Below are 27,421 nucleotides of genomic sequence, written 5' to 3' on the forward strand. Positions count from 1 at the left end.
AAAATATTGGTATTCCGCGATTAAATGCGATTTTAACAGTGTTCTGATTGTTTATTGTCATTATCAATGTCAGTGGATTAATCTACGTTCTTTTAGCTTCAAACTGAATGCTTGATCAAGACGTAACTTGTCCATAGAACGTTGGAAGAGCTATTTAACGTGAACTAAACGGGGTACGCATCGCGAGATACAGTGTCAAACGTTGCAAACAATTGAGAATTTAACAATGTTCTTGTAATTACTGGTTCCCACCTGCTAGAGAGTACTAATCTGCGTTTTTTAAATTTCCAATGTAATCCATGACGAGGAAAACTGATGCTCGTTTGGCAGTGTAAATCCGATCGAAATATGTGTCAATTACATAACCACTAAACAGGCAACACTTTTCTTCGTTATGCATTACATCGAAGTTTAAAGACTGTAGATTAGTACCCTATAACGGCTGATTCGTCTTGACCAAGCACTCAACTTGTAGCTGAAAGTACGTAGATTAATCCACTGTTATTGATAATAACAATAAACGGCCGGAACACTGTTAAAATCGCATTTAATCGCGGAGTACCACTATTTTTTTGAACGGTGGCACCATCCGTGGCGAATCGGTGAAACTGCTAACCAATTATATGGCTAGGTGCCTGGCGAGATTTCTACTCCTATACCTCGTCTGTGATACTGCGCATTCAGCTTTACACTAACTACATATAAAGCTCCATGTTCCTGCCACGTTGAAAGGGTCGAATCTTGGCGCGAGATGGACGATTAATTGTAATATGCCATTTTAATTCAGTTGATGTTAAAATTAACGCAAGTCGTCTTACCTGCAGCTCCAATCAATTGCAAAGAGAAGGATGATAATTTGTCGAAAACCAAAAGAGACCAAACAAAACTTTTCGTATTCACTCACCACTTCTGAAATAAAAGGTCTCCAGCATATAAATAATAATTCGCATCTTCAAGTTTCAAAGAAAAGAATTCTTTGAAAATATAATGGAAAGAAGGAAACATGGACAGGCAGCTTCGATAGCTGAGAATAGTGGGAAGGGCTGGGGATGAGTCAATAAAACCGCAGCTGTTCTCGCTTAATTATTTGTAAATATATTATTAAGTAACATCTATAATATAGTAATGAAAAACCATTTACATTAATAAGTATCGCCGTAATATTTGTTAATCCAATAGTAAAACACTCAGTTATGTATAAGAGTTCGTAGCTTTCAAGCGTGGATCCAATTCTAAGGATAGTACCAATCGGATCGTGTTCAAAGTGCAGGAAACGTGTGCGTTTCTCGATCGTGTCATCTTTTCCCCCTTTTCCTGTCTAAATGGGTTGAAGTTTACAAACACGCCCCTCCCCCTTCCCCTCACACCTCTGAACGCAGTTCTTTGCATCTACTCGTCTTTTTCATTCACTAAAAAAATGTAGTGCGCGTTCTTTACACGTGACTACACTTAAACCAGCGTGTTTGTTACGGGCATCAACGAGATGGCTCGAATTTCACGGCAACAACCATCGATCGAGATTCGAATTTTTATCGATTATCGCCTGAAGAACGTTTGTATGAGACGATTTTAGACGATTCGAGATGGTTTCAGATAGATTGAGATGGTTTGAGGCCGTTTGGAACGGTTCGAGACGGTTCGAGGCCGTTTGAAACGATTTGGGACAGCTCGAAATGGTTCGAAGCAGGCTGTATATATAACTTTCTATCCTAGAATTTTACACAAATTTGTTTTCTTTCCCGAGATACTTTTCATTCAAAGTTAACGATCGATTGCAATTGGCTTCATACTTTCCAGAATGCGAATATTCTCTCTGACTTTGATCAGATTCGATCGTCTAAATTGTACGTTCGACTTGAATTGGATCGTGATCCGTTGCTTGAATCTCAATCGAGAATCACGACGCTGATATTTTTCATTTACAAAATCGGAATTACAATGTAAAACGCTAAGACTAGAGACGGCAATAGTCGTTGTGTTTCGTTCTACAGGCAGTGACGTGTGTGTGTGTGTGTGTGTATGACAATAATGGGGGGAACTTACAGATTCATATCAATTTCACATTGTTTCTCTCTCGATCGATTCATGGGATATCTGTGCTGATTGTGCTCCTTTCGATGGCAGTGAAGGATAATCAAAGTTTCATGTAATTTGAGACTGTTTGAAGCGGTTTGAAGGCGAACACAGAATGGAACAACTCAATATGCATTGAATTTTGAGATAACATTAAATTTTTTTTTTGAGAAATTCTAGTTGAAATTTACCTTCAAACACTGCATCCCCACCACGCATTTTCGAAAATACCTGTCTATCGAATTTTTCGTTACAATATAAACATTATTTTACATCATCGAAGGAATGCGAATACAATTCTGTCACCTTCGATAGGAAATAGAACTTTTTCACCTGGCCTTGTCGAATCGAACGGTATTCGACCGTCAGTTATAGAACTGTTTGACGATAGTACAGTGACTCCTCGATGAGTGTTCCAAGGCTTCTCGGTATTGACTGTGGTAGTTCCGCAGGTGTAAAGCTGCGACTACACTATATAGTATAACAAGTTATACAGCAAAGTTATAAAAAGCTCGTTAGGTCATCAAGTGTGACGCCATTATTAATAATGAGATGTGAAATGTTATACAAACTTGTTAAATACTTGTACCAGAAGGTACAAGTACAATAGTTTTTTAGCAAGTTAGAAAAACATGTATAGCAAAGTTGTATAACAATTTGTTACATAACACTGTTTTGTTATATAGTGTCGACGCAGCTTAACATTGACTTTTTAATGACGTTTGGCACAGTGATAGAGCTTGGAATTCTGAAGCCAATGATATTTGATTCAGTCACATACAGTCATTAGTTTATGAAATATTTAATGTTCAATGCCGAGGAGCCTTCGAACACTCATCGAGAATTTACTATATACGGCACCTACAGATAAGAAATCATGGAACGACACCTTTCCGCGCGTTACGTGTCTGTAACTGTTTAAACACATTTTTTTCTTAAGAAACTGTCGACTAAAATACCGATTGAAAGTATTTCTCATACCAATTATTTACTACATTAATTTGTCATAATTTTAATTTTGAGCAAAATGCCAAATTGCAAACAAAATTTGTTCAGTTTTCGTTGAAGAAAAATCAAAGCGATCGTTTTCGTTTATCGATCTTAGATTTTTGAAAATAAAAATAAATCCATCAGCGAGTACAAGTTCCATAGTCCTAACCCGGTGTTTAGTTCGACAGTGCTTATCGAGAACTGTCAACGCCGATCGAAGTTACGATAGCATTCACGAAACAATCACAAATGTTCGTTCTTCGATGAAGAAACGAGAGCATTATCCCCCGTTGAAAACGGCGATCGCTTTCGGCTATTCGATTAACGTCACAACAATAAAAACATAGTATATAATATATATATGTATATAATATATTTTTCCATATTTATATTTATAATATAATTCATATTTAAATATCTTGTATGTTCTGTATAACTATTCAACCCTCGATATAAATACCCTGAAATCTACACTCTCTCGCGATCTATATAAAACCGAATTCACGTCGTTCCCCTCCCCGCCCCTCCTATTTTTCTTTTTACAGGAAACTTTGTCCAGCGACTCGATGATCCGCGACACACGTTAGTCGATTTGACCATATGTATTTTCAATTTTCTTTTCAATTCTCTTAACCGGTTCTTTCTATACGGAAATTATTTACAGATAGGTGGAGCCACCGTCTTGCGGTCCCTCCTATTTCCCGGAAAAAAGCGTGTTAGAATTCGTGGTCTTTCGTTCTGGTTGTCAGAAGCTGTCGGTGGTGACCACTGAAGTCACGGGTTTGATTTCGTCTTTCATTTGACCGCCGAATGTATCGCCATTTTAGGAAATTGAATGTAATTTTATGATGAAGTATTTTCAACTGGAGTAGATCCAACGACAATTACATGATTTTTAATTAACTGTTTTGATTTTATAGAAGAAGAAGGTAATTAATAATCAGGTTTGATGTGGACCAAATAAAAGGTTACAGTAAATCATCGATGAGTCTTCAAAGGCTTCTCGGCACTGAGTGTTCAGACGTCATCCCCACTACTGAACACTTGACTGGTTCCACGAGGGAGCCTTTCAGTGGTGGGGATGACGTCAGAACACTCAGTGTTACCTCGAAAACTTATGAGTTACTGTATAGTGGTTTGGATTAGGTGTACATCAGATGTAAGATAAATTGATTCAGGTAAAAGTTAGACCCCACTTGAGCTGATATCATTTAAGTATTCATTATAAGTTACTGTGTCGAATGAAAAAATGAAGTTCACCGTGGAGTGGATAGTAAGATTAGAACTCAAGGTAGTAAAATACCTTAAATAAAGTTAGGCATAGGTACAGAGCAGCTCCATCAATGACAACCTTTGCGGACAGTCATCTTCCCGTTTCTATCCTCGATTTCCCATTACTTAATAGTGTACAGTTTATAGCCAACATCGAATTGTCATCTTGTATTTATATACTCAAGTATATTCATATAGATTTATTTATATAGATTCATTTTCTCATGTTTATGTTCATATTTATATTATGTATATCCGACTAGCCATGTATGTATAGGTAACCGTCTAGTACGCGACCAATTTAGTCCTCCCTTTCTTCGTCCATACAATCGGCGCCCTTAATTAAAATATTTCGAGTGAAAAATATGTGTACTTTGTCGAGGTTTTGAGTTTCTTCGCGCGGTTTCCTTCGCTAAAAAGGATCGTATCTCCTCGCGGAGATATCTCTTCCCTCTTGTCTCCGCCCCCCCCCCCCCCCAGTCTAACTCTCGCCCTAGTAGCACTTTCCTCGCTCGATTTCTCTTGATATCGATATGTTCCTCAACAACCACCTGTTCTGTCATTGCTAGACGATTTGCGTCTTCCCTTCACGCAGGATTCTAGAGAGCCTAGAATTCCAAAGTAACACAAGAAACTGATACATTTAATAGTGTCCTATAAGAAATATTAAAGATTTTTGCGATCACATGACTCGTTTAAATATGGCGCCTTCAAACTACTTAGGACATCGAGCAACAAATTTGGTTAGAGGTCAATCGTTAGACCGTCAATGATGTTTCAACAGTTTAGATTTGTTTAGACCTTTGTCAACTGAGAAAGAATGATTTGAAGATTCTAATTCATGTGAAGGAGTCTCTAGATTAACGTCTGTCTCATAAGGATCCTGAGACAAAAGAAGACTCTAATGGTCGGTCAAGTGCATTGCGGTGACAGTAACGTGTACACGTAGGGAAAACTTCCTCCTCTATACTTTCGCACTAAAACGTCTCGGAATCAATCCTTAAGTCTAGCTTCGTTTCTCAGGTGATACACACGTGTTTCTAAGTCAGTAAACCTGCAACCTCACTACTCTTTATCAAACTACCAAATAGAAGTACCTACTCTTTAATGTGAAACATAGCAATTTTCACAAAGTAAGTCTGAGATAGGATTAGGTAAGGTCTGGATCAAGATTAGGCCAGGACTGAAGAAAGTCTGGATGAACAGTATGTCAAGACTGGTTCAGACAGGGATTAGGTATCGATCAGTCTTGGATCAGGACTAGATAAGATCAGGTCTCAGCTCGAACTGGATTACAACTGGACAAGATCAAGATCAAGATTCGGCCCGTACTGGTTAATGTCTGCACCAGGTACGGATCACGTCTGGATTAGATCTACATTAGGTCCAGGTCACTATCAGATCTAGTTAAATCGACCTAAGGTTCGTTTCCGAGACCACCTCGCTCATCAATGATTCCCGGGGGATCGTATCGTCCCTATTAGACCAGGGAAAAGCTTTCACACGCAGTATTCGCAGCAGCCACGAAAGGCGACACTTAGTAGCTAATATCGCCCCCGACGATCTTCCATGGGGGTAAGCACGAATGAAAGCCGAAGGGGATGGGGTTAGGTAAATGGGGAAACACAGAAGAAAAAAAAAAACAGCAGACACGGAAGAAGGGAGAAGTCCATTTACACACTCGTTCCTGCACGTACACAGTAATAGTTATAATTAGAATTGTTCGTTCGCTATAGTACTCGTGGCTCAGCTAGAGCCCAGTGACTTCGCCTTACTGTCTCCACGCTTTCTTCGTTCCATTTTCCGCACGGTTCCTCTGTTTCGGTTAATGAAAACGTGCATAATCACACTGGGAACGCGGCGACGTCTGCTTCGTATCTCCTCCCCCTACAAACGCGTCGTTCACACGTGACCCGGAAATATCTCACGCAGGTCCCTGGTAAATATGGCGGACACTCCGTGTGAATCTAAGTAAGTACACTAAGTTTGTCTCTCTTCTCGTTCTCTCTCACCTCTTCTCGCCTCTATCTCCCACATTTGGGCTACAGTCTCACCACTCGACGCATACGCAATATTGGCCCCAGCACCCTTATTTTTGTCATTTTTTGTTTGTTTTTTTTTCGTCAGTTTCTTTTTGGCTTATTATATATCGTTTTGTGTGGTGCGCTTGAATTTCTCCTTCGTTGCGACCGAATATTGAAATACTGCCTTACAAGTCCTCGATGTCAAAGGAACAATGATGGAGGTGTCGAGAAAATTTGTTTTTAACCTTTCCCGCCCGTCGTAGCGACTTTTTCCGCAAGTATTTCGTAACCGGTTGACGCGATTGCACAGAAGAAAATTTTCATGGCCCCCTTTTCACGCTCTCCCTCTGTGTCTGTTTATTTTTAACACGCTTCGGAACACCTTTGCGTCCTCCCCAACCGATATTTCCCGACTTCTCGGCCCAATCTCATTTCCCCCTTTGATCTCGGTCCAATCAAGCGAAAAAGTCTACGGCGCCCAAGTCGGACACGTTGATCAACCGGGAGAAACACGTAAATATTGGTGAACTCGGAGGCAGGGCGGCCAGTATTTCACTATTCGTCACAGTCTTGCAGAACACTCAATCTCTCTCTCTCTCTTTCAATTCGTTCCATCAGCCCCAGGCTTCTCTATGCTGGCGGTAAAGCCAATTTTTAAAGCCAGCTATCACGTGTACGAACACACTTCCTTTACACGTAAGTACTCGCATCTTCCGTGGATATTAATTACAAACTGAATCAGATGCCCAGATAATGTACAGAATAAATCGGTTGAGTTAACAGTGTTCCCCTCTTTATAAGCACGCTCTTGGGGGGCTCGTTGGCGGAGTTCAACAGAGCGATTGACACTACATTTCATTACCTCGTTATCCGTGAAAATGAATATGGGAATGTCGGCGAGATTATAACGAGGTCGATAAAGCAGGCTTCTACGGAGGGAATACTGTTCAGTTAGTAGTGTTCCCTCTCTATAAGCACGCTCCTGGGCGGCCCGTCAGGCTTCAACAGAGTGATGGTCACTACATTGCTGTCGTTTCATTACCTCGTCACCCCGTGAGACTAAATGCGGGAATGTCGACGAGATTATGGCAAGGTTATCGAAGCAGGCTTACAGAGAGGGAATACTGTATATGAAAATTCTAGGTCCTAGAGAAAAATTCGACCAGACACGAGATCCTGGTGAATTTATTTAGACCTTCCCGACGTTTAATCTAACTGGTAACCGCCAATATCTCATTCTGTACATTCACCTCAATTTAAAATAATAATACACAGTCAGTCTGCGTATGATGGCGGAACCAATAAAAATTAAAGCACTGTACGCAACAGTAAGTTTGCGCAAACACTCGCAAATCGTCACAAACTTCCTCAAACCGACCAAGCATTCAAGGAACGTCATATCGAAATAGATTCACATGATTGGAGGAGAATGTAGATTCCAGACGGGGGAGGGAGAAAATAATCCCGAAGAAGAGACCGCCACTATGTACGGGACAAAATTAGGGTCACTGTCTAAGATGGAGAGAAAAATCGGAAATGTTCTGTCGCATTTTTTGGGAGGGGAGGGGGTGAAAGCGTGTCCCGGAACGTATTGCTACTTTATGTACAACTGTCCGTTCGGGGGATCTGCCACGTTCGCCGACGAAGGAACATTGCTGATTTTCACGGCTGCACGCGGACGCACACTGTCTCTTCATGTAGTCCACTGCACGCGCGACACTGACAAGTCTTCAGTCACTTATCCACTAAGCTTGATTATTAGATTACTTTCTCCCCCGAGCCCTGGGACCCCTGGCGTCAAACTGTTCCTGTTTCCATCCACGTCGAACGAGAAATCTATAGATACGTTATGCAGGCATGTATAGATTTTGCTGTTGTTGTTGTTTGCTTCGCTGTTTTTGGTTTTGTGGTGTGTGGCTGTTCGCTGACTACACGGCCGTCCCTGCGTGGCCCGGTCTCTCCACTCAGTAGCATCACCTCACGATGTACCTGCCGAACAGGACACCGAGGACAACGAAGATGTACATCGAGGCTGAGATGCGGTACGTCCACGACGTGGCCGTTGAAATCTCGCCGCATTGAGCTGGAACAATGAGGACTCGTTAGTCGCAAGGTTTGTGGAAGTTTGAAGACATGGTTGAGCATGTTTGATATAAATCATGAGGGTTTCTTTTGGTCCCTAACGCTGTAGACACACAGCTGTATCGCGATTACTAGTTTGGCAACATTTGACTGTGTTTGCCATAGTTTGATCATGTTTGTCAGAGTTTGTTTGCGTTGTTGTTGAGTATGTTTGCCAGAGTTTGACTATGTTTGCCAGAGTTTGACTATGTTTGCCAGAGTTTGACTATGTGTGCTAGAGTTTGACTATGTTTGCCAGAGTTTAACTATATTCGTCACAATATGACACTGTGTAGACACACAGCAGAATCGCGATTACTAGTTTGGCAACATTTGACTCTGTCTGCCATAGTTTGATCATGTTTGTCAGAGTTTGTTTGCGTTGTTGTTGAGTATGTTTGCCAGAGTTTGACTATGTTTGCCAGAGTTTGACTATGTGTGCCAGAGTTGGACTATGTTTGCCAGAGTTGGACTATGTTCGTCACAATATGACTATGTTTGCCAGAGTTTGACTATGTTCGTCACAATATGACTGTGCTTGTGAAACTTTGACTATGTTTGTGAGAGTTTCTGGTGTATTTACATCAGTGCTGGATATAGTCGCGTATGTATGTGTAAATCAAAGTACACTAAGCAGTAAATACAGTAAATCAAAGTACACTGTACACAGTTGACTAAAAATTCTTCAGTTATATTCAAACTTGGACGTTGTTAGTCGTAGAGGTCTGAAGATCTAGGTAGGAATTTAGCTATGTACGACTAGCTACCTACGATGTATTTACATCAGTGCTCGAAGTGCTCGTCTGCTTCTCAGGTCTAATTAATTAGCTACCTTACATTTTAACCACCCGATCAGCTAATTTTCCTTTTAGGTAATCAAATCAATCAGGATGTACCGTTATCCAGCCATCAGCCTTCCATTACTTATCGTCTGACACTTCCCCAACTTCGAAGTATCTACACTTCCAGGTACCTAGTCGTCGAACAAAGTATCTTATCTACAATTAACTGAACAAAATTCTTAGTTGAAGCCATCGGATCGTTCTACTGGACTCACGAATGGTATCGATGGTAGGGCAAGCGAATTAATTAGTCGATAATTGAATGGACCGAGTAGACGGATCGGGATCACGAGTATTGGTGCTTCGTATGTTCAATCCTGTGTCAGAAATCCCGATGACCGTTTTCGTGTCGTGAACAATGCTCACCGTACGACGTGAGGTTGACCTGCCACGATATTAGATGACGGTGAGAGGTCCTCGGACAGGAAGCAAGATGACCCGTCACCGAGAGTTCACGACTTCCTGTCGCCGCGGTTGATGCACTGTAAACGAGACAGTAACGGCCGACGTCTGTGCTCGCGACCAAATAAGCTGTGCCGTTTTCGATCCAGCTCCCGTGGCACCAGTACTCTGAAAATGATGAAGATTCATAGTTACGCACAACGACGGACAATCGTGACTACTCCGTCCTCCTACGTTAGCATACCAACGTATTTAGATCAACACATTATTATTATACAAAGGTAGTAATAGCGACAATAGTTGCATTAAAATCAGTCAGGAACACAAGGTTAATACTTAAATTTTATATTTTAATTTAGTATAGTTTTTAACATAATTTTTCGGTTAACTTTTTTCTCACACGTCAAGGAAAGTTGAAAATCATTTAAGACATTGTGAGTTTGATAATCGATTCGTGACGGGAGACGAATGCTGTGCAATCGTTGAAAGATATTTTCCGAAAATGGAACGAGCCCACGTGGAAAATCTAGGGGAACATTCCGTCACGAGATAACGTGACCCCATTATCGAGAATCGAAGCACAAAAGTACAATTTCCGAGTAGTTTATCGGTCTCGAGGAAAAATTCCGGAAGCAATGGAAGGAACGTTTATCGTCCTAACGAAAGCAGTGAATGGGTAATCATCCATGCAACGATTTTAAGTGTTCGATTTCGTTCACCTTAAGAGTCGTTTTACGACCGAGTTACAGGGCCGGGGGCTCAGAAAGGAATAAAAGGGGTGGGAGGGGAGAAAGGAGAGACGAGAACGTGGAGAGGGTGCAATTGGAGCGAGTACCGCAAAGAAGCAATTGCATAACGTTTTATAGAATAGAATTAAGTTATTCTCGACGTAAGTTAACAATTTTATAATTGTAACATACAATTAAAGGGGAGCGATACTTTAACATTTAACAATACAATATTTTCAGATTGCGTTTACAATAGACTTACTCTACTTCGAACGTTCACATTGTGTCACCTGAACAATGTTTTTTCGATCAAAGTAGTCGAAATTATTTTAACTATTTCGTAAGAAATCGTTTCATTTAATCTCTGGGCGATTAACTTACTCGTTCCGATCGGCGGGACTCACTTGAAATAATCCTTGAAAAATGGTTTTCTCACACCAGGGACACTCTCGAGAGGGACGGGCTTTTAGAGAAGTGGAGGAAAAAAGGTCCGGCCTATGTTTCGAGTTCGAGCAAGGCGCGAACGAAATAAACGAAAGCCGTAAATCGCTTCGACGCGTCGATATCTAGCGTGTTGTCTCGACACGATACCTTATCGAGGGCTGCAAGATAGAAAGATGAGAATTTACAGCGTCCGCGCGCGCGCCCGATGGAAACGGAAATAAACAACAAAAATTCAACGGCGCGAAGTATGGGCGGGGTATACTCTCAGCGAAATATGTTCTCGAGGGGGCAAAAATTCGAAACACCAGTTGACTTTCTTCTTGATCAATAAATCTGAAGTAATGGAAGCAATCGTACAATGGAAGTGGATCCTTTTTTTCCTCTCAGACGGAGTACAGAATAATCTCCAGAACAACTTTGAAATATGTTACAATATTATATTCAATATTTCGTTCGAGATCTATAGCTGATGTCGCCTAAATGAAAAGTGGTACCTGGATGAAATAAGGACCCACTTTAGAATAAATGATCTTCTGCTTTTAGCCCTCAGAGTACAGACCGTCAACGCAGGCGGGTCAATCATGATCCATAATAAGATATCAAAGACACCTGATCTCCTTGAGTGACCATAAGCACATTAAGCTATATCCACCTTGGGTCAAAGGCACTTTAAGCCATAGGTCTGGGTTAGGCCATAGTGACCTTAGGCTATAGTCTACTCACGTTATAACCACCATAGGCCATAGAAACGTCAGGGTTAGTGTCGTTAAGTGTAATCTCCCGCGACAGTACACTCGGACACTTCACTCTCCAAAAACAATCAACGGAAAATCCTCGTCCGTGGAAACCGTACCGGAATTAATCAAAATCACTTAGACCCCGGCGGCGCCCGGCGATAGGCAAAAAATCAATCTATCCGAGGACGGAGGAAATTTCGTCTGGAGATAAACTCGCCGAGCAGAGGGAAAGATCACGGTGACGAAGAGGATGAGAAGAGGAACGAGCGAAAGTACGCAGCGACGGGGCCGGTATCGCGCCCGTGTTCCGTAATCCACAAAAACACGAGTGGATTCTCCGAGGCTGTGGTGGGGGGACGTAGGCGTTTCGAATCCAGGAATTATTTTAGCCAGCTAGGAGCGTTGACATAACCGAGGATTTAGGTGCTCGAACCTCGTGTCTTACGACTGTCGACAAGGGGATTGCGTTCCACGGTGCAACCATCCCCCCTTCTACTGTTCCGTCGCGCCGGCTAGAACGCGAATTGGTCATTAAGACTTCGTACAAACAGCGATCTTAGCTCGCCGGCACCTAGACCGAGAACATCTCGAAATGTCTCGAGCCGGGGGCTTCCCCCTAGGCCTTCCAGTGATCGTTAATCACATCCAGCTATCCTGGCCGGTGTGTGTCTACGCCCGGGATTAGCATCGGTGCCGAATTTAGTTTGCCCCCCAGACTGTTCTTTCGGCGGCTGACGTAATTATTTGATAAGGATCTTTGCAGTTTTAATTCCTCTTCCTCATAACACCAGAGAACTGGGTACCCAACATCAGTGCACCACCTAGAATAGCCTGACCTAACTCGAGAACTTGGATCTCATCCGCTCTATCCCCTAACCCGATCTTCAAGACGCTGACGCGTCGATAGATGGCGTGCAGCACGACCGCGATGTCGCTGACCACCACTTCTCCCACATTCGCCACCAGAGGGCTAGCAAGCCGACCTCTTTCTCGCAACTACTCGGAGCCTTCCTCATTAGTATATATACTTCCTGAACCGACCATCGAATATCCCCGCGTCTAAGGCAGGGTCTGTTAGGTAAGCCTTACTCATGAGTCCACTAGCAGACCCAAGACGAAACGCTCCCCTCTCCTTTCCTTTTCACGGCGGCAACCGCAGATTACCGCCAAACTGGTGACCCCGACGTGATTGTCGCCAGACATATGGGGACTTTCCGTTATTCGGCTGAGACTGTGGTCCCAGCGTGCAGGCGCACGCAGGTCGTAAACACGTACAGCCCGAATAAAGCTACAAAGTTTACACATAAGCGAACCAGGGGGAGCCGCGGCAACCGTCACGCTGCCTGACTCCCCGCAAACTAACTATCGCCACTTGCGATAACTTTCCTGCCAGCAGCGGCGGCGGGCAGGAAGAGAGAGGGTGAAGGTGAATGGGGAAGCGAGGAGACGCGTCCCTACCGATGGGAGGATAACTCGACCTGGTGCGGGTAATCCGATAAGATGTTCCCTGCCGGAGGTGCTCCACCCCTACGGAGGATTCACTCGGCACCCTGTCTGATTCTGTGCCCTTGTACGTGGAGTCGGGTCCAGGGTAGGGGTACGGGTAAGACGGATGACGATTTAGGGTCGAACTGGTGGAAGATCTGATACTGGAAGTGTGTAGAATGCAGTTGGTCGTCGTGATGTGTGAAATGGGTCTTTATATTCTGAAATAGGTAGACCTCATAGATACTTCGCTGCTGCTTGTTTTTAAAAAGTAGGTGCCAGAGATCACCACAATCGAGATGATAGTTGTATCAGCTTGAATTATCGACTCAAGATATTAAGCGCAAGATTTCTCTTGTTGAAGTTTGAGCGTGTTTGATAAAGTTTGACAGGGTTTGAAGAAGGTAGCTGGATACTTCTCGACACAACCCTGTTCATCCTGTCAGTGTCATATCTTGCAATTGTATGAAATTGAGAGACGAGACACCCTTGCAGAATGACAATGAGACAAGACTCGACGACGGTTTGTGTCCGTCGTACGTCAGAACCCACGTTCTCGATCTATAAACGTTCCCAGACACTTTTCCATGCTTTTATCATCCCGTTAAGTGTGAAGAATTTTTATGCCTTTCTCTCCATCAATTTTAAACTATCTACCAGGGGTGGGTGACAATGGGAAGATATATGCCATAGGAAGAGAAAGATTAATCGTTGTGTATATTGACTTACAGGAAGAGGATAGAAAGCTGCAAGGTTGTAATAATACTCATCGTTTTCCTCCGTGTAATCAATACCTGTCTGTTTAAATGCAAACAACATAATCAGCCTTCATTGGAGTACCCAATATCGATCACGAAACATTCGCCAAGCAACTTAAGCCCCTAGCCAGAGAAGAAATTATAGCTGATGCGTTACCTGAAAGGTACGGTGCCTCGTCGCTGCAAGATGAAGCGAACTCCATGCGATCCGGTGTCTTGCAACCGATATCCAATTGGCGGACGCTTCCATAACGGCATCGAGTCGGATTAGGTGTCGGCGTAACTCTGGCGTCCTGAACCTCGGCGGCGTTCGCGACGTTCTGCCTTCCGCCCCCGCCCAATATGTCGTCGGAGCTGTCGTTCGAGTGTGCATGGAACACCGACACGATCTTGTAACGACCCAGGTTCGGGCACTGCCTGGTCATCGGATCAGACGCTGGAAAGTTAAAACGAGGAACGTTTATTTCCATTCCCCCTCGCACAAGAACACTTATAGATATCTAGTTTTGTGCTTCCTTTCAATTTGCTCGAGGTATATAGCTACCCATAACACTGAAACGTAACAGGGATAGTCGGTAACATCCCTGACGAAGAACCGTTGCAAGGGCTATTCTTCTGCAATGTGTCTGACTTGGTTTTCGATAAAAGCAGGGGACATAGAGGGGTTTTGATTGGTGTGAGTAACTGTCAGTAACCATAAAGTGTATGAAAAAAATTTGTCTTTGAATCGCAATAACGTTCAAGCGGTTGTAAACTTCGCCAAACATCGACAAACACCTGCAAACATCGACTACCGGCAATAATGTACAGAAGAAGGATGAGAACTATTTTGACAACATTTGATTACGTTTATCGTAACTTGATCGTGTTGTCACAGTTTGGCTGTGTTTGTGAGAGTTTGACTACGTTTGATACGGTTTGATTTACTACAAATTATGCAGATATACTGAAATTTTTATGTCTTCAGCCGTAGAGATCTTTGGTTGGTAAATGTCAGTGTCCTTAAATCGAACAAAAAAGATTTCTCTTCGAGTCGTAGTAATTTTCAAGCGGTTGTAAACTTCGCGAAACATCGACAAACACCGGCAAACATCGACATCCATCCAAGACTACCCAGCGACAATGCCAGAAGCGCTATTCGAATTGCGTCGTGATAAATTCCAAGCCGACAGAACGGCTCTCTGTCTTCGTCACTGTTATGGAATCGAGTAATCGGCTTAAACAGAAACTGTGCAAGGGGGCCGCGCGCGCCCCCGGGGTTCTCGAGTGCCGAGAGTTTACGACAGATTCGGCATATGATCCTTTACGCGATCGTAAAGGAGCTCCGCGCGGAATCGATTGTTGAACTCCCGACATTTGCAACTCTCGTCTTTGTGCCCGTCGTGTTTCCGTATCGCTTGTGTTAAGCTGATGCACCCGCTACCGTGTTTCTATTTCCAGTCAGACGCCGTTTGACTAAGCTTCCGTGCCCTCGAAAACGATTTTCTTAACTAATTCGCGAAACGTCGAATTCCTATAAACACGAGCATTTATAACGTGAAAAATTTTCCACCAGTTTCAGGTTGAAAGAACCGACTGGAAATTTCATTACATTATTGGACACGGTGAACGGATTTTCGCGTTGATTTTTAAATACCAATAACTCGATGGAATATTTAACGAGGGAAATCGTCATCACTGGCTGAATGAAACGTTGCCAGCGAATCGGTGCAATTGATTACGAAACACGTATTCCACAGGTACAGGGGTCACTTCAGATTTTTGTTTCGATTTAAGCGTTCTTTTTTTTCAATACGATTAATTTTCCATCGGATAACAACTGTTATTCATTTGCTTTGGGGGGGGGGGGGAAGGTCTTCTGTACAGTGAACCGTGGAATTTCATTATCTGTTCCAAGTTTGCATTGGCTCGGGAAACTTCGGATTTTATGTGGACTGGAGAGTCTTCTGGCTCTTAAATTATTTCTCTCTCGAAATTGGAACCACGTTTGCATGCTTACGCGCCACGACCGCTAAACGAATGATCCCGACGACGTTTAAAGCACCTCGAGGACCGTGTCTGTGTGTACGTGTGTGTAAATATTGGACGACTTTCACGCGGTGGAAGTGTTAATAAATGATCGTAATTGACTTACCAATGAACGTCGTGTACGGCGTCGAGCGGGAGTTAAACATGCTCGAGTTGCACACGTTCTCGGTCTGTTGGCTCCATTCCGACAGTTGCATCTCTATTATGTGGTCGTCCCTTCGATGGAACATCAGGCACATGTAACCGTTGGTACTGGAAAAAGAAGGCGAAACCTCTCGTTACATGTTTCCAGCGGGCCATTCACTCGATACCATCGAAATGAACTGAAAACGGTCCGAAAAACATCTTTACAAAGTGATCTGTTGGTGAAAATCGACCGAACGTCTGTGTGAACAGAGTAACCGGAAATTAGGTCTGAAACACTCTAGGCTCTACATTGGATATATAAGCTGTAATTTACTTTGTACGCTTATTTTTTTAACCGACAAATTTCATGACTTAAATAATAATTAATTAATATACTGTATAGTGAATGAGTTGTGAATGTATAGTGAATTATTAATGAATTATTAGTGAATAAATAGTGAATGAATAGTGAATGAATAGTGAATGAATAGTGAATGAATAGTGAATGAATAGTGAATGAATAGTGAATGAATAGTGAATGAATAGTGAATTATTAATGAATTATTAGTGAATAAATAGTGAAGTACTAGTGAATGAATAGTGAATGAATAGTGAATGAATAGTGAATTAATAGTGAATGAGTAGTGAATGAATAGTGAATAAATAATGAATGAATAGTGAATAAATAATGAATGAATAGCGAATGAATGGTGACTGGATAGTGAATGAATAGTGAATGAATAGTGCCGGAATAGTAAACAATGAATGGATAAATATAGTAATACAAAATGATTTGTTGAATTTGTAGGTTATGATGACCGTCCGAAGCGTGCCCCATGCATTTTCATGTTTGGTGAGGCAAATAAGGCACGCTCGGGCTATTACGGATGATTTAACGGGCGAGGGGGAAGTGAAACACTCATTAAGACGTCGTACGAAACTAAACCATCGATACCAATAAAACTGGCATCAATTCTATTTCCGCGGAGTCGCTCTCCCCTTTAACGAGCCAACTTTTTAAAAAATTTCCGCCCGACTTATGGCATTATTACGGGGTTTTTTATTACACCTTGACACGTAATACGCTGTCCCGGCCGAAGGGCTCCATTATTTTGCCTCCCTTATTCAAATTGGCGGAACTGCTCGGCCAATACTGTCTCGAGCATCTACTCCTCTTACTTGACGCTGTTCATTATAAGTCTAATCGTTTCACGACGAACAAACCAGCTGATACCGTCATTATATTTCTATGCTTTACTAGGATTCTAGAAAATCAATTAGAATTCATGATAATGATATACACAGCTGTCCTAAAGTTTGAGCTCACATAAATATGAAAATACAGTGAAGACTCTATGAGAGATTGAAACTCAGAACCGCTTCAAAACTTTCGTTCCAATACCTCACAAATCTATTTTTTGCCAAAATATCGAACTCTGGCAACCAAAATGGAGGGGGGGGGTGGGTGTGCCAATAAGTTATGCACTTGAAGGGGACGATTGACTTGTGGGAATGACATCTACACAACTAGTAGCGAGGAGCCTTCGAACACTCATCGATGATTTACTGTACAGTAAAGAATACCCTAATATCCGAACGTTCCGTTATCCGAACCAAACGCTCTCTATTGATCTCTATTTAAATAAATCATGTTTAACATAAAAAAATTGTTCATTCTATGATACGAACACTTACGTCTCCCTATTAGTCCAGATACGGAAGGCTCCACGGTAGTCCATTTTGTGGCCCATAGGAGTTAAGTACATACTAGGTAATTCAGGGAAGAAAGGTTCCAGCGTGCCAATAAAGTGCGAATGATAAACATTCACAACCGACTTTGATGCAAGACATTGGCCCTAAACTTTCGAAAGGCGGTACCCATGGCAGTAGTAACAAGTGTCTGTTTATATCTAAAACGACACAAAGCAACGGATCACATGCGTTGCCCCACCCGCGTAAGTTTCAACGGGCCGTTATGAACTCGCGTACACGCGCGGTTCCGAAGTGCTCGGATTCGTCGTAAAAGCGGGACCCGGGTCGTAAAAGGATTACGTTAAAGTTAACGCGCAGCCGTTAAGAAACGTCCTGATAAAATAAAATCTTAATCCTGCCCGGCCACGGAAGCGACCAGGAGATTTAAGGTCCTTTACCCTTGTTTTCCACCCGCTCAAGGTCTGGCCAACATCGACCCCCTTCACTCCTCCCATCCCCTGCCTTATTTCCTTCTTTTCCCTCTTTGTTGGCCGCCGCCAGCTTTTACGGCTTACCGGCTCGATTATTAGACGTGTCTCGTTTTCATAAAAACCCGACCCAGACCCACCCCTCTGTGCCACCATTCGACATTCTGCGGGTCGAAGTTGTATTAACTTGTAATTTTATTATAACGATATGAAAATCTTTTTACCGGTTGTCTGAACCGTTAGAGGTCGAAATTACGGAGCTGTATCGAGGAAACATGACTTGGATCACGAAATGATGGTTAATACGCGAAAACTACTTCTCGAGGAAGAAGCTGTTGAAGTTAAATATGCAACTCCTGCTCATGAAATCGGCAGGGAGTCAACTATATCCTTTCGGTTCTTTCCTTTCTACTGTAATACACTTACTTAACCCCTTGCCCTATGATTTTCTTAATGTCTGCTGTCTCCCGAAGAAGTTTACCACCAATAATTCCCCAGGAACAAAAGGAATTCGTGTATTTAATATTAATATTAAATATTAATATCAGTAAACTAGTATTTCAGATTCACTCAACGAAAACGAATAATATTTTTGTTTGTTGAATCCATTTTGATATTGTCACCACGAGTCTGACTCGATATTATAAGATAATGGGTTAAGAAAGGAAATATAAAAATTCAATTTATAAAAATCGATACCTTAAGACATTAGCCACCTTTTCGTAGTCCAGATCACATATTGTAACTAGCGAGGAATAACTCGACGTTGATTCCGTCAAAAAGTGACTGGACCTGGTCTCACGGACGATCCAATGGGATCGTAAAACGCGCTCAATTCCTCCGGGAATCGTAAAACCCTAAGAGCACCGAAATAATATTCATAAAGCAGATTCGCTGAAAAGTAGCGAATTTCCGATATCGCGAAGTTTCGGGGTCCCCGTATATAAAAAAAGGTCTCAGCCATTAATAAAACATCAATTGACAATAGTAATTTTTGCGGGGCTCAAAAAAGTATCGTCGTTTCATTCACCAGGGGGAACGAGAACTATTCCTTTGAAACGGAAAGGTGATCTGTCGTCATAACAATAATCCTCGAAACGCGCCCGTAAGAATGTCGAGTTATATAAACCCGAAAATCCCGTACGCGTTTCTCCGATCGCGCGAGACCCGGCGAGTTTCACGAGCCACCAGGAAGTAATACACGGGACTTTATGTTCGTTTTCATGGCGCAAGAGATCGTAAGGAAAATACAGTTACTCGAAAAGTATACGCCGTACGACGGTCGCGAACTAGACATGTTTGACGAGGTTTGAACGAAGTAAAGAGGACGAGACTTGAGAAAATATTCCTTTGAAATACAGCTGCAAGCATATTTTATAGCAAATTCAATCAAATACAGAGGATAAAATATCTCTGATTGGCATAGTTTCGTTTAGTTTGACGTACAGTTATTTCTCGATGAATGCAACACGAGAAACGGCGTTATTCCCACCACTGGAGGAGTCCCCCTCTGGAACCAATCAAAATAGAGTAAACTGAAGCTAAGCAGTGGCTCGGCTTTGGGCACGAAACAAATTTCTGAGAGGCTGAAAACCTTTCTGCTTTGCCATGAATGCTTCTAAATGGACCCGAGTACGTCGCATTCATCCAGACATTACTGTAGTTTGTTTAAGTTGACACAATTTCACCCAGCTTGAATCAGCGTATCCAAATCTGTTGCAGTTTTTTGCAATTATTTTCAAGCATAAAGCCACGCAAATTTTCCAATAGTTGAAAAGTGCCTTCTACCTTCCTGAATCAAACAAAGTCAAACCATCTTAAACCAGGTTAAACGAAATTACACTGAGACAGATCAAGGTAATCAAAATGACATTTACAGTCTTCTGGTTTTTTAAAACAAAGTTTGACGTCGTGAAACATGCAACAATCTTCATTAAACATAGTCAAACAAGGTCAAACCATTTCAAATCAGGCTAAGCGAAATCAAACTGAGACAGACCAAAACAATCAAAATCACATTTACAGTTCATTACATGTCTTCTGGTGTTTTAGAATTTAGAACAAAGTTTGACGTCGTGAAGTATGTAATAATCTTTACTAAACATAGTCAAACACGAAGTAATTAATAGGGATACATTCAGTGCCTCATTTTTGTTTTTCCTTAGATTCTCTGGGATCCAAAAACTCTCTAATAAACTCGATTTTGACTCGCCTTCCGGATAAGAGAGGGATGGAACAGGGCGCGATGACGGAAGAAAAGCTAATTTAATTAATTGAGCTGCGGCAGTAGTCATTTACATTTGGCTTTCTGGGGTGTACCCAGCGAAGTCTCGAACGGCGGTAGCACTCCCGAGGGCGCGATGCTGGCTTCTTACGGGGTTTGTGTACATTTCCAACCCTCTCCTCTCGAGGAAGCACAAATGTAACCGGTATAATCCCATTCTCGCCACCTTTTCGCTATTCTGCTGTTATCCTATAGGGATAGGTACTCGACGGAAAGGCGCTATCGATTTGAAAAGCAAGCACAAATTGTTCCCAGATTATATTGTTGTTACGTAAAACATTTACAGTACTTTAATCACAAGCCTCGAGCATTACTTTTGCATTCAGATTATTATTTGAACATATAGGGTGTACAGTGGAGACAAAAAATATTTTTCTTTATACCTTGAAATATCAAATTTCGTGGAATGATGAGAAAAATATTCACGATTTGTCTAATTGGTTGGTTTAAGTATTTAATGAAGCAGAAAAATGTCACGTCGCCCCGATTTCATCAGTCGTTTCCAGGAAGACACGAGATGCAGAAAACCGATCCTGATTTTTCCTCCCGGCAATCCGGAAGCTTCCAATCTAATTTGTGTTCGGTCGTTAGACGATTCAATGGAAGGAGCACGCTTATGCGGTCAATTTGACAGGTACCCTGCCCACCTGAGCATAGGACTTACCCTCCGTTATCCCCCATTTCTACTGATTCCCCCTTCGTCGTATTTACCGCAGCTGTTCCCCTTTTCAATCCTCCGAAGGTACTACTCTAATCCTTTTTTACCTACACCGGTTATTCTTTCCTCATTGCACTCGCCTGTCTCGCGATCTCTTTTTCCTGTATTTTATCGTGTGCACTATTGACCCGCTGTGATTTCCTTTATTTATCGCGACGACCCCGGCCCTTTATCCACTCCCCCTCACTGTTCCGATTTCTTGTCTACAAGCATCGTTCTTCTTTTCAGAATTTCTTTTTATACGATTACACAGTTTTTGTCATCATTAACTGCTTCCACTTCTACAGAATGCTTCAAATCTGATGGTTTCCATAAACATTCTGCCATGAACTATCAGTGCTATATATACAAGATTAGACAGTTTTTGTCATCATTAACTGCTTCCACTTCTACAGAATGCTTCAAATCTGATGGTTTCCATAAACATTCTGCCATGAACTATCAGTGCTATATATACAAGATTAGACAGTTTTTGTCATCATTAACTGCTTCCACTTCTACAGAATGCTTCAAATCTGATGGTTTCTATGAACATTCTGCTATGGATTAACAGTGCTATATACAAGATTAGACAGTTTTTGTCATCATTAACTGCTTCCATTTTTACAGAATGCTTCAAATCTGATGGTTTCCATAAACATTCTGCCATGAACTATCAGTGCTAGATATACAAGATTAGACAGTTTTTGTCATCATTAACTGCTTCCATTTTTACAGAATGCTTCAAATCTGATGGTTTCCATAAACATTCTGCCATGAACTATCAGTGCTATATATACAAGATTAGACAGTTTTTGTCATCATTAACTGCTTCCACTTCTACAGAATGCTTCAAATCTGATGGTTTCCATAAACATTCTGCTATGGACTATCAGTGCTATATATACAAGATTAGACAGTTTTTGTCATCATTAACTGCTTCCACTTCTACAGAATGCTTCAAATCTGATGGTTTCCATAAACATTCTGCTATGTACTATCAGTAACTTTTCTATGTTCTTTATTATTATTGGCTACTTCCCTCCGTTCCACAGGGTGTTTCAGATCTAATGAATCCTATAGACATATTGTTATGGACTATCCGTTAGCTTAAGCTGCGGTAGTGTTCAGAAAAGCCTAGATCACAGCCAGCTTAAATTCCCCAATGCATAACATAAAATATCCTCCGCCAAAGCCAAGATCAAAAGCGTCCAGGGCAGCAGCAAAAAAATTCCCGCCCAAGTCCTTCCAGTTCCACGATCCTTCCCTCGATTCCCACTTATCGCTGGTTGGTTTCCCGCAACCCCGACTACATTCGATTCAATGTTCCCGCATCAGAAGCGGCGAACAGCGGTCTCCGCAGCCGCAGTTGCAGCCGCAACATCCGGCGGATATCGCACGCAGCACGCTCCAGAGAGCACGCTGTCTGATGTACTTTCATCACGAAGATAGTTAACTGGGGAGGAGAAGAAGAAAAGGAGCCGAAGGGGGTCGGGGGCTCGGAGAATCGAAGGGACGGGAAAGAAAAGGAAGGATGAAGGGGTCTGGAAAGCATTGGGGCGGTGTGGGGTGGGAAAAGGCTTCGTTGCCCGTAAATGGTCCCTACGGTAGAGAGATGTACGTACGTAGCCGCGGCTCCTCCCTACTCGTTCCAACGACGCCGAACATTTTCGAATCGAACGGGAACGACGACCAATTTCGACGAGCCATGGGTATTATTTCAAATGCAAGGAGAGTGACAGAGGGAGCAACGGGCGGGACTTGAGGGAAATGTGCAAGAAGACTCTGGGAGGGGGGTGGGGGCAAATTGCTGAGTAATTTTGCGGCACTGTCGCGGGTTACTGCACCTTTAGCTGTTCAGTCTGAAGGCTGGGATTTCTTTTATGTAGTCACGAATGTGAAGGATGAACCTGGAGTGGTGTCTATTTTTTTCTAAACATTGACGGAACTATACACTTGTGAAACGTGACGATTTTTATGATTCCGTAGATAATTATACTTAAACTAAGGCAGACTCTATGCCAGGGTCACCAATCGAGACTCAACTGAATAATTATACAATTACTTTTATTTAGTTTATAGGTAAGATGGACCTAATCTAAAAACAGTTGTGGGAGCAAAAATCAATTTAGAGCTAGCCTAATCACAATTTGTATCCTGAAGACAACTGACCAAAATTCAACACAAATGTAACTGGACTGAATTCTGGACTTGATTGTATCTCATATACTTACACTAGAAGTCCATAATGACCTAGTTTATGATATAACACCATATGTAATGAAGACCAAGAAAGTTAACTCAAACATCACTGTACTTAATCCCGATGTGTCTCGAAAATACACCGTAGACTCCTCTGAATACCTAACATGTATTTACGTACCTAACCAATGAATACCTAACCTGTATTTACTCCCTACCTCAGAATTAATCTATGCATTCATCTACAACTAACTGGTCTGTTATCAATCCACAGTTATAGTACGGTTCACCACTGTAGCCATCTCCTTAATTATTCATCCAGATTAGATCTAGGTTAAGTCCCTCAACTTAGGGGGCAAGGCACAGTAGCCTCTGCAAAGTTGCTCATATTTTATTGAACGGCCACTATACATGGCAGTAAATACTACATGTCTTGATCCAGAGATGCCTCCACAATTCCTCCTACTGTATACCACCTTAGATTGTATTAAAGATAAATCCCCACAAAGCAAATATCAATATAAATATCATCAGGCCCAACATTCTAGTCGGATCAACAATATTAATACTCTACAATAATTAATAATCTTCGTCAAAAACGGGGAAATATATGGGATTCAATCCACATTGCAATTTCACAGACCGAAATATAGAATCATTCATGCGAACACCTGATAATTGACTTGTTCTTTCATTGTGCACGGAAGGGACATCAATTAAGTGAAACACGCCGGTACATGGCGTAGTATCGAAGCCACGATTCGGCGGTATACACAGTGGATAATTTCACCAGCGGCCTGGGCGCACCGGCCCGGATACGAGCGGTGCGCTTCCGGTCGCTAGATCTCCGGTCAACGAGCAATTTTCCGGCCGATTGGCCGGCGAAACGTCGAACTTCCCAGCCAAGTCGATCTCCGTCGACAGGAAGAGACACGCTTGTTTACTTCGTGCCGGAGGTGGACCCCCAACCGTTCGCCACCCCTAGCCAACCCCTATATCCTCGCGCTACATACGCTCGCTCCTTAACCCCGTTGAGGATCCGGGAACGGCAGCAAGGTGAGCAAAGGGGGATGAAAACGTGTCCTTCGTATATTACCGGTGAACTACGTGACTCGAATCATCCGTGTGAACATTTCGAAAGGTGCATGCTCCGCACAGGTGTATACACCTGGTTTGTGCAAGTGAAACCCGAATTTTTTTGTCAGGTGCCAAGAAGAGGGATTATGTATGGCGATGTGGACGTGCTACACCTGCCTGATGTACGAGAAGCAAGGTTCTTCTCCGAAATTGGTATTGTTAGGGTGTTAGGTATCCTGGTCTGATGTTAAGGACCTTCTGTCAATACCTTAGCGTCCATCTGGTTACATCAAGGCACACTATAAGTTCAGGACACTCTACAGTGTTAACCAAGTCTAATGGTTTCCCTTGACATTTTAGATAAAACAACGATTTTTTTGTACAGGTGCTATGGGATATTCACCAATTAACACCGATAAATATGAATATCTGAATTATCTGAAAGCCATGCTAAATGTAAGGTAAGGTTATGTTGGGGGTCTGATGTTAGGGCTCTGATGTTAGGGCTCCGATGTTAGGGGCCTGGTGCTAGGGGTCTGGTGCTAGGGGTCTGATGTTAGGGTCTGATGTTAGGGTCTGATGTTAGGGCTCTGATGTTAGGGCTCTGATGTTAGGGCTCTGATGTTAGGGCTCCAATGTTAGGGGTCTGGTGCTAGGGGTCTGATGTTAGGGTCTGATGTTAGGGCTCCAATGTTAGGGGTCTGGTGCTAGGGGTCTGATGTTAGGGGTCTTAGAGGTCTGCTGTTAGAGGTCTACTGTTAGAGGTCTGATGTTAGGTCTGATACTATGTCTGGTATTAGGTCAAATATAAAGTAACTTTCAGAAGTGTAAGTCTGTTTTCTCTGTTGTTGCAATATCAAGCTAGCGTTTGTTGGGGCACTAAGGTCCGCTATCCCATGTTAACATGGAATTGTGAACGGATGAAAATGGTTAACTGGGTCATGTAAATCGCCTATGGGATTACGGCGGGACGACAGAATAATTTCTCGGTCTCCCGTAGTCTCGATATTCAAAGCTTATTGCAAAAGGTCCCGTGCTCGTATCCCCCGACTTTTCAATTCCCTTAAAAGAATCCCGCCCAATTCCGGGGGAATGTCGGGAATCACGAAATCAATTCACAGACACGGGGAGCCGGAGCCCAATCTCAGTGGAACCGCGTTTTCTCCACTGTCGAATAGTTTACCGAGCACAAGCACTACCGTCCTGATAATTATGGGGCTGCCTTTGTACGCTTTCGGAACCATCGGAATAATTTTCGCCGGTTAACCCAACAATCCGAAACATGAACCCTGGGGCAACAATACAACGAAACAGGGATTGGTGGACGTGGCTGGTACTTTTGATCCTGTGGATGTCGAACATTCCGCAGTTGTTTCGCGGGATCGACGAACTACAACGGAAAAGTGAAGCGGAACAGAAGGTCATTAAATTGTACCATGCTCGATGCCAGCCGATAATCCGATAACGACGAGCTACGTTGTTTTAAACGTCCGGGGCAATTTTCGGATGATGAGGTTCTGAGTGGAACCTGGGTGATGCCAATACGTATATTCGTTTCTTGTGTAATTGCATAATTAGGTGCTTATTGTCACATTATACCTATGGTATTTTTTACTACAAATGGCTTTTTATTATAAATAATTCAAAATGGATTGGTTTTAAGGAGAAAACTCCCGAAAAATCTGGTAAAAAAATTCGTCGCCTTCCAATTATGGTCAGAAGCTTTTGAAACACGTCATGTAAACATGTTAAGACAGTTTAAATAATTAGGTTAGTCATCGTAATCATTATAGATAGATACGAGTGAGAGGGAAGCAGAACTCATAAAGTAGATTAAATATTTAAAACAGATACATCTGTAAAGAGAAGGTTAAAGTCAGCAGCAGAAGAGGCTAAACGAAAATACAGAGAATTGAAAATATCGAAAAACAAAGGGAAATATTAAAAAGTAGGGCGAACTAAAATAAATACAGGATTCATGGTAGTGAAATAAAAAAAGCGGCCCACAAAGAGGAGCATAAAACGGGGAACTGCGAAACAAAGCGTGGGAGTTAGCGCATATTGCGAAGTGGAAAATATAGTAGCGAAAGCTTGATGAAAGAGTACTAACAGAATAAAACCGCTACAATGTGTTATAAAGTAATGGAAAAATTTATACATAAAAATATAACAGATTATTGTTAGGAATAAAACATCCAACGTATGTGTTTTAAGGTTCAGAATATTTTTTGAACAGACAATAACATATTCAATAAATTTGCATCTTGCTCGGTATCCCCGTGCAACTGTGAAACACAGTATGTAAATGGATATAAAATTGAAAAGCATGTAGAAAAGTGGACTATTGTCGATTTTTAATACAAATATTGCGAACTGTTGAGATGAATGAACATTTAGAAATCAACACGAAATGTGAAGACGTAAAGGGATCCCAAAAGGCAATATCAGCCTAATTGTAACTTTTTTGATAATAAATTCTTGTACTAAATTCGGATAATTCCATTCTGTAGGAATCTTGGCTCCATAAAATCTCTTGGAACATTCATATCACTCTATGCGTGATATCCCCCGAGTATATCCGAGAATGCCATTAAAATCTGAGTACGGATTTCCGATCCTCAAAATCTGATAGGACACTAAAGATATTGTTCGTCTAGGTGCATTGAAGTAGCCAGGTCGCCGGCGACACAATCTCCGCGTGGACCCTGCCCTAAAAGAAATTCAATTCTACGGATCATCAAAGATCCACACCGGTTTCGTCAGTCCGCGAGTTACGGATCGTGGAAAGTATGCAGAAACGTGGACGCAGCGGAAATGCCCGGAGACGACAGTGGCGAAGTTACGAGCTGTAAATATTCGTGGGATAGGAGATGACTCGTTTTCCGGTCAGCGTTCAGGTCGCGTATAACGATCTTCCGGTTTTATATCGCGGACCAGAATTACGGAGGGGC

General features: G+C 42.3%; 1 protein-coding gene across 1 annotated transcript in view; it reads right to left on the reverse strand.

Moving 5' to 3' along the window:
- Positions 1-8,235: 8,235 nt before the first annotated feature.
- Positions 8,236-27,421, reverse strand: part of LOC107186092 — a 76,180-nt gene continuing 56,994 nt past the window's right edge. The window contains 4 exon segments of the mRNA XM_015573898.1: positions 8,236-8,442; positions 9,689-9,892; positions 14,034-14,312; positions 16,011-16,156. Coding sequence (XP_015429384.1) covers positions 8,333-8,442; positions 9,689-9,892; positions 14,034-14,312; positions 16,011-16,156 — 739 coding nt within the window. The 3' untranslated portion in view covers positions 8,236-8,332.

The sequence above is a fragment of the Dufourea novaeangliae genome, unplaced genomic scaffold, assembly GCF_001272555.1.
Source record: "Dufourea novaeangliae isolate 0120121106 unplaced genomic scaffold, ASM127255v1 scaffold72, whole genome shotgun sequence".
In the NCBI taxonomy this organism is placed as follows: domain Eukaryota; kingdom Metazoa; phylum Arthropoda; class Insecta; order Hymenoptera; family Halictidae; genus Dufourea; species Dufourea novaeangliae.